Below are 15,192 nucleotides of genomic sequence, written 5' to 3'. Positions count from 1 at the left end.
TGCCCAGCACCCCACAGTCCCAGCAACACGAAGCCGGTGCCATTACCACCACATGGAGGGGGGCAGTTGGAGCCCCCTCCCCTCTGGGCAGAGGCAAGGCACCGGTGCAGTGGGGGCAGCCACCTGCATGGATGCATCGGGTGCCTGGTTACTTGTGGTGCTCGCACATCCATATTGGTGGACCCTGGGCTCTATTCCGGCCCCACCCCGCCTAGCTAGACTTTTCCAATTACACACAAGGAAAATGTGACAAATAATTTGGATGCAAAGGCTGCAGCCGTTTGAGTCCCTAACAAGGGAATCTAATTTAGGCCCCGAGTCTGGTCAATAATGTTTGCAGATTTGCTGCTGGGCAGGTGCCAATAACTCTGGTTTATGCCCAAGCAGAGCCGCGGGGTCTTGCTCGCTGCAAGCCCCTGGAACAGGCACTGTGACCGCCAAGCACCAGATGGGATCTTGGCCTGGGCCATCACAAAGCAAGCCCCCACCAGAGCCCATTCACCAGAGGGGATTTCAGCCTAGCTACCACAAAAACAAGCCTCGCAAGTGCCCCTCCCCACGATCCAGCCATCGATCCGTGGAGGCCTTGAGCCAGGGCCCAACATTGGCAAATGAGTGAGGGCCCTTAGGCCTCTCACATACAGTTGGCACCTCCCAGCTTCCTTCTATGCTTCTTTATTTACAAATGCTTTCCCGGACACGGTCGCTGCTGCCACAGAGGCTTGGCATGCATGGGCATGAAGTACCCTTCCGCCCGCATGTGACAGCACCCCCCAGACAATGGCTATGGCTCCTGCATCAAATGGATAACTCTATGATACTTGCATCAAATGGATGACTAACCTCTGCATAGCTTGCAGGAACAGATCATTTCCCAAGTTCAACAAGTGTATACCGTCTGGGGTATATAATTCTGCACAATGTCCACCCACCCATTCATGTCGCAAATGATAACCACCCTGGAGTTGTATGGCCTTAGCTACCTGCCAAATGAACTTGGCATGGTACCTTCCCCACCAACCGGTGCACATCAGACTATGTCGGGATATGATCTCAGACCAGCAGATCTTTGTGGAAGACCATGAAGAGGCTAGGCAGTTAAAGTCCTCCCTAATCGTGTTCATCAGAGTGATGCCAATACCTTTGCCTAAGTCATTGCCACCAAGGTGTATGATGATCAGGTCAGGTGATGTCAGGCTTACTCTTCTCGACTGCCGCATGGGCCACAGATGGTGCCATCGCATGCCTCCTTGACCCAGGCCATTTGAGTGTCCATCCTTTCCCTGACAGCCCAAGGTCATGACCAAATTTCCCTTCCATGGCCCTTTTCTGAGCATGCGTACTGAATGAGTAAGCACCGATCCATGCAGAGCGATAGTGGACAGCCATCACGTGAAATAGAAAACTAGGCCATGACGAGCGCCTGGCCCAGCACCAACGCAGGGGAACCGTCATTATGCCTAATGTATGATGCGTAAGCTCCCGATCTCCATTGACTCAACCGCTGTATCACTGCCTGTGTGATACTGGTGGTAGCAGCACTGGAAGCAGCTCCGATGTGGAATAAGCGAGTGCCAAAACATTCACTCTCAAGCCCCACCTCTGTTAAGGCTTTTTTGAACACTGCTGAAAACTGGTAGTGAGTTAAAGGGGATTTATCGAGGTGCAGCAAAAATAAACCATCCTCATTTAGGCGTAAGGTTAAGTATAGGGTTACTGCTGCTACCTGACATGTCTCCAAACCTCTAACCACTGACGGCACCCTGGTCTTTGACTGTCTCAGCTTTAGATATAAGGTGCTGTTTGAAACGCTGATGTCCTTTTCTAGTAAGCCACGAAGCTGTGGTGCCTTGCGCAAAGGCGCAGTAAACTCTCTGACACACAATGCGCCAAAAAAATGCCAGTGCATAAGCAACCTGGAAAAGCGCGGTCTCAAACTCATCAGTAGCTATCGCTGGCAGGACGTGCCACAATCATTGTTTAGTGGTCTCCATGCATCATGCTGAGGCAGGGACTTTCTGGCCTAGCCGACCATCACCCATTTTACCACAAAATGCTGTGCCACGCAACTCGTTTCTAGCTTCGAGAAGAATGCTAGGGCTGCTAGGTGCGAACGACCCATGTTCCTGGACAGTTCCTGCTGCTTGGCATCTACTATGTAGCTAATCAAGAGGTCCTCTGGAACCTGGTGGCCGGACCAGCGGTTTGCAATGAGAAACGCTTTCACTTTGCTGTAGTTGAGGTTGTATGAGTTCCATGTGGATGGGGCACGTGATCTTCGCAGCATTTCATGTGCTGTCTGGTTCCGAGGGACCAAAGCTATTCCGGGATCTCTCTGCTGTTCAGCTCAACTTGTGAACAGGGGCCACTTGCTATGAGAAAGAGAGTCAGGTATCTCATTGCGTGTGCCAGGAACATGCTTCGCCTGCGTCACAATGTTCTCATGCAGGCAGCATAAAATGAATTCCCTCAGCAACTCTGCCACCAGGAGGCACTTAGAGGTCTGTTTGTTAATTGATTGAACTACTGCAGCATTGTCACATCATAACACCATCTGTTGACAGCTGAGGGCTACGCCCCAAATATGTACAGTGACAACAATGAGAAAGAGCTTGAGAAATGTGATGTTCTTGGTTAAGCCGCGGGCGACCCAGCTATCGGGCCAGCGTGCAGCACAGCAGTCTCCCCTAAAATAGACACCAAATCCAATGCTTCCTGATGTGTCAGAATATAACTGAAGGTTGTTGCTGCTGACCGGGCAAGGGAGCCAGGCTGAGACACCATTGAAGTTTCTGAGGAACTTGGACCATAGCTTCAGGTCTTCCTTAATGGGCATACTAACCTGCAAATGGTAGTGGTCATGAACCAGACCTATCGTGGACTGAATTAAATGATGCAGGAAAATCCTGTCTATGAGAATAACCCGTACAGCGAAGGCGAGGCTGCCTATGAGGGACCTCATGTGTCTCAGCATGACTTTCTTGCTGTGCAAGGTGGCAGCCATCAACTCTGACAGTTTAGTTTATATGTTGCTTGGGAGTCTGAATGCCATATGCGTGGAATCAAGCTTGATCCCTAGGAAAGTGAGGACAGTTACTGGACCTAGAGACTTGTCTTCTGCAAAAGGGACACCAAATCTGCTTGCCAGTTTGTGGAAAGTATGGAACAGCTTAATGTATTCCAATGAACCTTTTTTCCAATGAATAGGAAATCATCCAAATAGTGAACTAGCGATGCTAGTCTGGATGCCTCAGTTGCCCAATGAAGGAAAGTACCGAAGGTTTCAAAATAGACATACAAGATTGAGCATTCCATTGGCAAACACTTGTCATAGTAAATACTGCCTTCAAATTGGAAGCCGAGTAGATGGAAACTGCTCAGGTGAACCGGGAGCAGTCTAAATGCAGACTTGATGTCCACTTTCGTCATAAGGGCGCCCTGAGCGCAGGGTCTTAAGTCCAATGCAATGTCAAAGGATGAGTACTGCACTGAGCAGTATTCCGAAGGAATATGATCATTCACTGACACTCTGAGTGGGTGAGAGAGGTTGTATATGAGACTATATTTTCCATGCTTCTTTTTGGGAATGACTGCTAGAGGGGACAGCACCAGGTGCTCTAAAGGAGGCTTAGCGAATGGACCAGCTATACATCCAAACTGAACCTCCTTTCCAAGTTTTTCCTTGACAATGTCAGCCAGAATGCCTGCTGAAGGAGCATTGACCACCTTAGGTGAATTGTGGCTGACCCATGAAGGGGAATAAGGAAACTTTCTCGAAAAACACTCAGTATAGTATTTGCCCCGGCCCTACTGAGATAGTGATCCAACCATGGAAGCATCGCTAGGGTCAGTTCCTTCTTCTCACTTGTTGCTGCGGGGATATTTGTTAGCCTGGTGGGATGCGGCGCATCGACTGCAGATGTGTTTATATCTGCAATTGGTCACGGAGCAGGCGCCACAGTTGTATTTTCAGCAGGTGCCGCTTGTGCCTTGCGTACGCTTAGTTTGCCTGCTGCGCGCCGGCTCACTATGAAAGGGTTGTGAACTGGCTTTGGAGTTGATAGCCTGGGTAGACATTTTTGTGAGCCACAGGCTGTTGTCCTGTCTTCCTCCCGACATGGCGTACCTGCTGGCCATTCTCTCACAGAAGGCCTCTCATAGTCGAGCCATGCAAAACCACTATATTTTCCGTATGTGCCCAAGATAGTGTCTAAGTAAGAGAGCAAAGGCTGTATTGCAGCGGGCTCAGAATGCACTACGACTGAAGCCAAACGCGCGAAAGTACGCACCCAGTTTATGATCTCTCTTAGAGTGGGCTTGGCTGCTTCCAGCTCCTTTCTCCTCTCACGCTTAGTCTGGTCCCGCCTCCTATGTGCCTCCATCATGTGGAACAAGTCAATGTGTAGTGCCTGTGTCTGATACAACACATAAGGGACCTGGGCACCAGTTCCTAAAGTTCATGTTCCAATTCCGGCCACTTGTTGGGGTAGACAACATCCTCCCAGTCACATCTGCGGGCTGTAGAAGCAGATCCTGAATTTCGGGAGAAAGAGGAGGAGGAGCTGAAAGATCCGCTAAGTGAGGAAGGCAAAAATGATGCCTGTTTGTGTCTCAGCTGCTTGTATCTATCCCTGCCTTTGAACTCCTTTAGCAGAACTTCTTCTATGCTTTGTGCAACAGGCTTACTTTGTTCCTCGTCCGGCCACACCAATGGTGAAGGGATCCTTGGAGGCCACTTTGGTGTCAAGGATCTGTGAGCAGTGGCACTGTGATGAGACACTGCAGAGGGCACTGAAGACGAGCGATGTCTCAGACTTCGAGCTTCACCATATCCATCTCGCTGTGGTCCATATGAAGGCACTGCAGGCTGCTTCCTGTGACTGTAGCTAACTGAATTGGGCAGGGAAGTAATTACGCTCTCTGGATTCCTCACAACTATCGGGATATGGTGAGAAATCTCAGTGTGAGGGCAGTGGAGATCGAAATGCAGTAGGTGAATAGCGAGGTCATCTATCCCATGGATCGATGTCATAAAGCCTGTATCCCCAGTAATGTGTGACGCTGTCCGGAGCCTCGAAGGGGTGACTGTTATAGGAGGGCCACCGATACGGTCTGTGCCATCCACCGGGGCTGGTGCAGAATCACTCAGATGGTGAGCGGGAGGCCAGCCAGGATGGGGTTCTATACATATCTCATCCTTTGGGGATCTGTGTACCGCATCTCATCTTTTGGACTACATGAGTTCCTAATGTTGGGCTTGCGAGGAGATGCTGAGGCATGTTCCGCATGGTCAGCTGGACTTTGCGCAACCGTATCAGGTACAGTGTTAGTAAGGATAGGCGGGACGACTTGTGTTTGGATGACTGCCCGATCCTTGATTTCCTCGAGGGTGAGCTGCATCGTATCGATGCTGAGAGCACTGATGCTGCTGCTGCTACCCTCTGACACTTTTTCTTGTTGGCTCCCATTTTTTGCTGAATTAGCTGGCTTATGCTTTCCCATAGGGGTCTTTTGGGACTTCCCCCCCATGCTTCACAACTCCCTTATTAGTAACTTTTGCTTCTTCTGGTGGCCCAGGTGCTCTACTTCCTCTCCGTCTGCTTCTAGCTACCCTGCGGTCAGAAACACCAGCGGACAGGAAAACCACGGGGTTGGGACCAGAGCGTTCAGAACCAGTGGGCATCTCGGGGACAGGGATGAATCTTCTCATTATACCTACTCCACAGTCTTCCAACAGGAAGTGGGACTTGATTTAAAATCCCAGTTGCCTGTATACAGATTCTTCAGCCTCCATTCTGCAACATTCAGAGTGCAGGAAAAATTACACACAGAAATTAATCTCGGTGAGATACAGCCTAATATCTTCCAAGCTAGCTTAACTAATTTATTTGACAGCATGAGGAAAAAAAATACTGTGGGTTGAATATTTCTGAATAGTTACCAATTTATGGTGCCCAGGAATTCAATGGATTTGAGGTCCGTGCCTGCACAATGTTGAGATGGATGCTCAAATTGTGCTTATATTTTTTACATTCATGCCTATTATGTTTTCTACCTGTTGTGCTCAGTGGCATAGGCATGCCCAGCTGTACATAGACACATGCAAGGCAGAATAAAAATCCTGTTGAAATATAAGTAGGGCTTCTGATTTTAGGTTTTAACCAATAAACACTGATAAAACATCCCAATGCAAAAATAATACGATAGGTATTTATAGGATAAATACTGGAAAAATACCATTTTCCCTAATGCTCTTTCTCCCCTCCCCTCCCCTTCCCTGCTGTGGTACTCCATTCTGTTTTTGTGCCTTTTTTGTACTGATGTCTCATCAGTTGAGCAAATGTATATAATTGAATGTGAAAAGGTTTCCAGCAATAATACTTGTACTGCAAAAACACTGATAAACACTGATTTTTGTGAACTCTCAAAGAGTCTCTAGCTGAAAATAATAAGCACTTAGATGTTATAAGTTGTAAATTTAAGAATAGAAGCCATAAATATACTATAGGTTACATTACTACCTTATTATGCTATGATGCAAAGGAATTTTATGTGGTAAGACTTTTTTAGATTTCAAGAAATTAATGGTATTTAAAAACAAATCGTTATTTGTAAATTGATGACTTTGCTGTTGTATATTATATTTTTAAATGTTTTATTGTTTTAAATTGTGGTAAATCGCTTTGTTTTGTTTTGCTTGTTCTTTTTTTAAGAAAAGGCATAAATTGTAAATAAATACACTTCTACATATCCTACATTTCCTGTAGATTGGGTTTTTGGAAGGAGAGCGAGCACACTGAATGGATGACATTTTTTACACACACACACAATTCCCCCAACAAAGACTGCAAACTCTGCATGTTATACATTCTTTCTCTGGATACAACTTTACAGTAGTATCCAGAGAAAGAAAGGAGCTACAAGAAATACATATAGAAAGAAATGTTAAAGGGTATGGGAAGAGAGATTCAGTTTAGTAGAGAATGTTCTATTAACTGAATCAGACACTACCAACCAATCACTACAATGTTTTATTTCTTGTTAAACTTTTTATCTTTCCTTTAACTCTAATCCCAGTTAGAATAACCCCTGTTTTATTGTAACTTTTTTCTTCCGTGCACTTGTTATACTCCTGTAATGTATACTCTTATGTTTTAGTTATGTACGTTATAATGTATTGATCACCCCTTGTTTTATGTAAACTGACATGATACGAACTCCCGTGAATGCCGGTATAGAAAAACACAAATAAAAAAAAAAAAAAAAAAAAAATATCCCAAAGGGCACTGAGATCAGCTAACAAAGGACTATTGAATATTCCATCACTATACAGTGCACATTTAAGTGAAGTCTGAGATTGTGCTATCTTAGTAGCAGGGCCCAAGTTATGGAATACTATGCCAGAAGCACATCATATGTCTTCTGATATTAAGATCTTTAAAAGGGAGTTAAAAATCTGATTATTCAAAATTGCCTATGATATCAAATGAGATGTATAAGTAGATAATAAGATTAGTCAATATAATTGTTTTGTTTTTTGTAATTTTGTAATTTTTATTGTTTAATTTTCTGTATGTTTTTAATTATGTAAACTACCATGATCATATTTGGAAGGACAGCGGATATTGCAAATAAATAAATAAATGTGACACATGCAACATATATTATATATTACTGGACAAACTGGCAGGGCCAAATGGTCATTATCTGTAGACATTTAACTATAGGAAATTGAATAACAGTTACAGTAACCTAGAGGAAAACTAACTCTTTTCAGGCTATAATCAGTTATGGTAAAAGAGCAGATTTAATAAATTTAATAGAATAAAACAGATAAGAGAAAAGACATTTTGTTTATTAGAGATGAAATATTATTTCTCTTCTTATTGTAATTTTGTTTTTGTAGGTAATAAAGATCCGTGGAGAAGTAAAATACAGAAAAACTCTGATTACCAATGACGGTAATTTGGTTGGTGCTGGAACGCCTGTGGGTATAGCTGTTGATCCAGCTAGAGGGTACCTTTCCTTTCATTGTTCTGATCTCTTTTCTGTACATATGACATCCTGTCTTTTAATATGCAGTGTTTTCAACAATACAGCAAATATATTTCCTCTGCACTCAGGCAGGCCAGTCTACACCAGTGGGTTTATGCACTCCTACCAGTAGATGGAGACAGAGTAAAGCTGACTTGCAGACGTTATGGACTTATAGCCTTGCCCCGACATCAGTCTGTCAGTGTTCTCCATCTCCAGCAGATGGTAGACATATGTCTCTCTACTGGGAATTGCTTGTAGTAAAAAAAAAAAAAAAAAGAAGAAAAATAAAGGAGAAGATAGATTTCAGAGGACCACTTGAGCTCCTGAGGTAACACCAGTTTGATCCCTCCCTCAATTGAGCATTTTCAGTTCAGGAGCCTGGTGCAGGCATGGACTTAAAAATAAATTGCGATTACACGGCGAGGGAGTGCTTGGCGGTGAAGGCTTGCGCCCTCTGCCCCCATAGCCAGAGACCCATGCATAACCCTCAGCCAGGAAGGGCAGAGCTAAGGAAACAAAAAAACAAAAAGAGAAGAAAAATGTAAGGGAAATTATATTTTCTGTCTGCCTTTCCTTTCTGGGTCTTTCTCACTCAGGTTTCAGTGCTCGGTGTCTTTTACCCCCTTTCTCTCTCACGTGTTGGGGGAGTTTCATGTAGAGCAGAGGCAGTGTGGGCTCAGCAGGTTGAGTAGCCTTTGGACTAGGCCTGGCTCGTAAGGCTCTGTTTTTGTCAGCCATGTGGTAGGCCATGACGGTGTTTTTTTCCCTACACGCAGGCTTGTGCGCATATTACTGCACAGTGGTGTTATGATGTAAATGCACCATGCACGGCTACATGTTTGCATATATCCACAGCCTATATATGTATATATATTTGTGTGCTTTTTTGAGTGCAGTGATATTATGCAGTTACCTCAGTGGCCTGGTTTTGTCTATATATGTACTCATGGGTGCTTGTGTGTGTACCACTGTGTCTTTTTAATAGGTGCGTATTTGCGCATGTATCCTTGGAAGCTGTTTGTGGGCACAAAAGAGGCCACCTAGAGCCCAGCGCAGTAATGTTGTGGTGCCAGAGGGAAAAAAAAAGTCTAAGCACCTAGCTATCTGTGTGGCTTGCCATATAAAGGCAATACATGCATTGCTTTCTCTAAGCCTGTGTCACCGTTATTTGGATGCTCAGGGCGATTTTCCTTACTTCGGGTTTTGCCGATGCTGGCCCATCCCCTTGGAGGAGTGGGGTGGAAGGCGATACAGCAAATGTATCCCCTCCCCCTCTTATTCCCGATGACAGAAACATCTCCTACAGATATGGATCAGTCAGAGTGTGTCAGGTTTAGACCTTTGGGCCCAGGATGGACCCATCCTCTTTTTCCTAGGTGGAATTTTTTCCAGGACCTGCAGTCTTTTCTGCAGGAGCACCTGGCAGAGACAACACAATCTACTAAGCAGGTTTTGCATACTCTGGGCTCCCTCTTGTCCACTGCTGTGGGCAAACACCAGGGGATATGGGGATCATGATATGTTGTATGTCTCCAATGTGGTTTGGGTTTCTCCCCTCTGGAAATGGGAGAAATTCCCTCTGATTTGAAATCACATGAGACTGCTCCAGTTTTTTTCACAAACATGAGTTGTCAACTCTGTTGACTGAGGCCCTGAGGATGCTTGATGTGACTACTCATCATGTTCCTTTCCCCTCCTGGATGCAATTCAAGAATTGGCTGACCTTGAATGTAGTGCTGCAGAAGTGAACTTCAAAGAGGGGAGTGCGTTACCAGGTTTGTACCCCTTGGATTTGAAGGCACGGGAACAGTTACATTTCCTGGAGGTGGATGCCTTGCTATGGGCTGCTACCAAGTGGACCACCATCCTGGTGGAAAGAGGGGCAGCTGTAACAGATGTTCAGGATAGGAGGATTGAAGCTATCCATAAGCAGGATTTGAGATCATGGCAATGAATTTGTTTATTGCTTCTTGCTGCTCCCTGGTAGCTCAGGCTAATTTGCATCTCTCTCAGGAGACACAAGAAGTAGGGTCTGATAGTAGACCTGGGGACCGTATGCTTAGCCAATGCTGGCTGTGACTATGTGTGGATGACCACTAGAAAGAGTGGTGTCCATGATGGCGGATAGACGCCAGCTGTGGCTGAGAAATTGGTCCACTGCCACGAGTTCCAGGTCCAATCTCAGAAGCTTACCAGTTTAGGATTGTCTTTTGTTGGCAGTGAGTTGGAGAAGTGGCAAATAGAAGGGGAAATCCAAGGTTCTTCACTTGTCAGAGGACAAGAGGGTGGTGGTGCACCTTTTTGGAATGGAAGGTCACTCTAAGGATTCCCATTGTTTTCATCTTTGTAGAGGAACTTCTACTCAGATGTCCATCTCTTTGGAAGATCTCCATCCTTTGGCCTGGAAAGCCTTGTACAGACACAAGCTCTGGGACCAGAGCATCTCTGACTTCATAATAGAGATGTAAGGAAACACCTACTAGTTAAGGAGATAGGTAGGCACCTATCTTGCTTTTCTCTGCAGTGGGTCCAGATAATGATGGACCAGTAGGTCCTGGAAGTGGTGAAGGACAGTTCTGCTCTAGAATTTCTCCAAATTACTCTGGATGCCTTTATGGTCTCTCCATGCACCTCTCACCAGAAGAGGGTGGCAATGGAGACTATGTTAAGGAGGCTGTTGGATTTGGTAGCATAATTCTAGTTCCCAGATCGCAAGAAATTACTGGGCGATATTCTATTTATTTTATCATTTCCAAGAAAGAGGAGTGGTCTTTTTGGCCCATCCTGTATTTCAAAGGAGTCAATTGCCTTTTGTGTGTGACTCATTTTTGAATGGAATGTTGACATTCCGTGAAAATGGCAGTACAAACAGGGGAATTTCTCGCATCTTTCGTCCTGACAGTGGCATACCTACTTATTCCCATTCACCAGGAACATCAATAGATTCCTGTGCTTTGCCATTCTGGGATGTCATTATCAATTTTGAGCCCCGCCCTTCAGGCTGGCTGCTGCACCCAGGACCTTTCTCCAAGGTCTTGGTAGTGGTGGTGACATCTCTGCACAAGGAGGACATTTTAGTCCATCTGTATCTAAACAACTGGTTGTTTCGGGCTGAAAACATGTGGAAGAGAGTTGCTTCACTTTTTGCAAGCTGATCTCCTTGCTTCAGGAACTAGGCTGGGTGTTCAATTTAGCCACAAGCAGTTTACCGCCATCTCTGTCACTTGCATAGCTCTGTGTGCATTTTAATACTGCTTAGGGCGGGATATTGCTGCCAAAGAGTCTCATTCAGAAGTTGATTACTCATGTTCAGGCCCTGGAGAGGATGGGCTTGTCTTTAACTCTTGGAAGAAGCAAGCCTTCTGGGTTGGAGGGCTTGCTGTCATGAGTTGGAAGGTCACTGGATTGCCGAGGAGTGTCAGTGGACCTTCATTCGGGTGGCAGGGTGTGCAATTCATCTGGCATGCCTGTGGTTTGCTGAGTGGCTGGAAGCTTGAGTGGTAAGGATAGTGTCGGCCAGTGCCATGTCGGTGGTCTACATTTGGCATCAGTGAGGAGCCAGGAGCTAACAGGTATCGTTGGAGGTGGCTGCGCTCATGTTGTGACTGGAACTACATATCTAGGACGTATCTGCATCCCATGTTGCCGGGAAGAACAATGTACGGGTCAACTTCCTCAGCAGGCAAGGCTTGAATCTTAGAGAGTGGGAGTTGGCAGATGAAGTCTTTCAACTCATAGTGGTGTGCTGGCATCACCTGTATCTGGTTTTGCTGGCGACTTCGGGCATTGCGAGGATACCATGGTTCTTCAGTCACAGAAGAGTCTGAGAGTCCTGAGTTTTGAGGCTCTTGTTCAGGTTTGACTGCAAAATGGGCTGTTGTACACCTTCCCACCATGGTCAATAATAGGCCGGTGCCTTCAATAGAGCACAAGCCAGAACGAAACTACTTCTCCTAGGATAAGCAGGATGGTAGTCCTCACATGTGGGTGACATCATCCAATGGAACCCAGCACAAAAAAACTTTTGCCAAAGTTTCTAGAAGCTTTGACCCACACACTGAGCATGCTGACAAGCTGCTAATCGCGAGTCCACGCGAGGTCAACTTTCAGTCTCTTGTTTTCCGCAGTTGCCTTGCGGTTCATGGAGCTCTCAATTTTCTTGTTTTTCTCGATAGTTTTCGATAATTTTTCCAAATTCCTCGTCGGGTCCACCTTCGCGGTCTGTGCCTCCTCAGTGTGGTAGGTTGTTTTTCTAGCTTTCTTCCAACTTTGCGGTTGATTCCCGACTTTTTGCTGTATGGAGGCCCTTGGTCATTGACCGCATGCCAGGTGTTTTTTCATGGCATCGACCAGTTTTCGTCAGTGTCCCCAGTGCCCACGGGCCATGTCCATCACGGATCAGTATGGGGTTTGCATACTCTGTCTGGGGGCCTCGCACAATGTCTGTGGGTGCCACATCTGTGATCAGATGACCCCCAAAGGGCATTGGGTGTGCCTCGATAAAATGAAGAGGCTTTTCGGGGCTCCAAAGTCTGCTCCTTCTACTCCTATGTCTGTCCCATTGATGCTGAGGGACAGCGGGGAGCCCCTTGACATGCTTCCCCTGGCCGTTCATCTCGCCAGTACCTTCAAGGATCGCGGGGACGGTGATATCGTTGATTTCACCGCTCTCCCAGATATCGGGATCTTCTGCTTCCTCAGCGCAGGGGGAAAGACTGGGCCGAGCACTGAGGGAGATCCTGCAAACATCGCCACCAGTCGCCGTTGATGCACAACTGTGGTTCCAGTGCGGCACCGGCAACCAAAAAGGCCCCACCCTCTGATGCCCTCGATTAGTCCTAGGCATTCCCTACTGACACCGGTGCTGGGCACCGTGCCACCTCAGAGACCCTAGGAAGAGCCTATGATGCCTCATCCCCCTCCCTAAGTCCTGGCCACTCTGGAATTTCAGGAAGAGTTGGACCGCAGGGTGAAGTCCGCGGTGCTCAGAGCTCTCCAGAGTGTTGAGCTGCCAGTGCCACCAACCCCCATATCAGTGCCTGAGCCTCCGCCATTGATGCTAGCACCCCTGCTGGAGCATCTGGACATCCTCCTGGGTGCCCTTCCGATGCAGCTGATGCCCGAGGGACCCTCTGTTCCCCAGCAGCCGCTGATGCCCCCCACTGGAGCGATCCCAATTTTCGGGTCCGAGAAGGAGGAAGATGTGGTCGATACCATGTTTCGTAGACCACAGTTCCCCGAGCCCTTGCCAGGTCCTTCTGGCCTCCCATGGCCTCCAGTCCCCTCGATGCCAGGGGAACCATTGATTCCCATGGTTCCCTCGAGGCCTTTGAAGCCATCTGACCCCAGGGATGATGCCCCTCACGAACTTCGCCCACAGCATGCTGGTCCCAGTGAGGAGGAAGGACATTACGAACCTTGGGGTGATGACTCCACGGAGTCAACCTCCGTTTATTCAGACAACCCCCTCTTAGAGATCTCCCCTCCGAAGGAGCGGCACCAGTCGCCCCCTGAGGACCTGTCCTTTGTAAGATTTGTAAGGACCATGGCTGAGGTCATCCCCTTTCAACTGCTCACTGAGGAGGATGCGCTGGAGGTATTCCAGTTTGTCGACACTCCTAAGGAGATCGTGGTGGTTCCTATCCATGACATTTTCAAGGACCTCCATCTCCGCATGTGGGAGCACCTCATTTCTATCTCCCCGTTAATAGGCTGATGCCACCTACTTGCTGCAGCGGGCTCTAAGGTTTGAGAAGAAGCACCTCCCCCACCAGTCGGTGGTCATGGAGACTCCCTGAAAAAGGCCCAGCACTCCCACACCCATGCCTCTGCCCTTCTAGGAGTGAGCACAGGGAGCTGAATGCCCTGGGAAGGAAAATCTTCCAAAGCGCCATGCTGGTGGCTCGCATCGCCACTTACCAGCTCTATATGACCCAATACAACCGCAGTCTCTGGAAATGGTCCAGGACTTCGCAGAGGGCCTACCTTAACAACAACAGGCTCTCTGGACCATTGTCCTGCTGGGTCTCGAGGCTGGGAAGCACATAGTGTGTTCCACCTATGATGTATTTGAGACAGCGGCCCGCGTAGCTGCGGTTCGCATCGATGCCAGGAGAATGGCATGGCTCAGAGCCTCTGACCTCCGGCTTGAGGTCCAGGATAGATCAGCCAATCTCCCATGCACAGGTAAAACCTCTTCGGGGATAATGTCTGGGATGTGGTAGCACAATTGAAGGACCATCATGACATCTTTCAACAACTTTATGCTAGCACTTCTGACACCCCATCCTTGGCCAAGAAGTCCTCTAGGCCAGGATCCCGGAAGCATTTCTACAGGCAGAAGAAGTATTATTCTCCAGCCTCCAGGGCTCACACGCCTTGCACTAGCCCCAGTGGCCGCCCTCGCCAGCAACAAGCGCTTAGGCCCCAGCAAGCCTCAGCAATGGGCTTTTGACTGGCAGTGAGGGAGCGAATGCCAGTTAACTATATCCTGGACATGGGATCCCCCAGATGGAGGCAGACTCTTGAGCTTTGCCCATCGCTGGGAAGAGATCATCTCAGACCGATGGGTCCTCACTATCATCTGTCAGGGGTACTTTCTAAACGTCAGTCAGCTTCCGGAGACCTCTCTTCCATGTCCATCGTGGGGTTTGTCCGCCCATCAGGTCATACTTCAGACAGAACTCGCCGCCCTCCTCATGGCGGGCACGGTGGAACCGTTCCCTTGACTTCAATGGGGCCGAGGGTTCTATTTGAGGTACTTCCTCATTCCAAAAAATAATGGTGGCTTGCGCCCCATTCTCGACTTCCGGGCATTGAACAAGTTTCTCGTAAGAGAAAAGTTCAAGAAGGTCTCTGTGGGCATGCTGCTCCCTTTTCTCAGAGGAGGAGACTGGGTTTGCTCCCTTGATCTTAATGAGACTTATGCGCATATTGCTGTCTTCCCCAGCCTCCAGAAGTACCTCTGCTTCATGGTGGGGAAAGCACATTACCAGTACAAAGTGCTGCCCCTCGGGCTGGCATCGGCCCCTCTGCATTTTTACCAAATGCTTAGCGGTGGTGGACGCTTACCTCAGGTGTCGCTCAGTGCACGTGTTCCCCTTACTGGACGACTGGTTACTCAAGAGCAACTCCCATTCAGGAGCCTTGCATGCT

The 15,192-nt window shown here is 47.6% G+C and overlaps 1 protein-coding gene across 3 annotated transcripts in view; it reads left to right on the top strand.

The window, feature by feature from the left end:
• The window catches only part of LRP2 (LDL receptor related protein 2), a 769,913-nt gene that overhangs the window by 383,929 nt on the left and 370,792 nt on the right, over positions 1-15,192 (top strand). For all 3 annotated transcript variants that reach the window (XR_003857363.1, XM_029605680.1, XM_029605679.1), the window contains one exon: positions 7,907-8,016. Coding sequence is in view for 2 of the 3 variants with exons in the window: in XM_029605680.1 (XP_029461540.1) it covers positions 7,907-8,016 (110 nt within the window). In the remaining variant the exon portion in view is untranslated. The remainder of the gene's footprint in view (positions 1-7,906; positions 8,017-15,192) is intronic.

This window comes from Rhinatrema bivittatum, chromosome 6 (assembly GCF_901001135.1).
Source record: "Rhinatrema bivittatum chromosome 6, aRhiBiv1.1, whole genome shotgun sequence".
Lineage (NCBI taxonomy): Eukaryota > Metazoa > Chordata > Amphibia > Gymnophiona > Rhinatrematidae > Rhinatrema > Rhinatrema bivittatum.
Note: the sequence above shows the minus strand (reverse complement) of the source record. Positions and strands in the feature narration are given on the sequence as shown.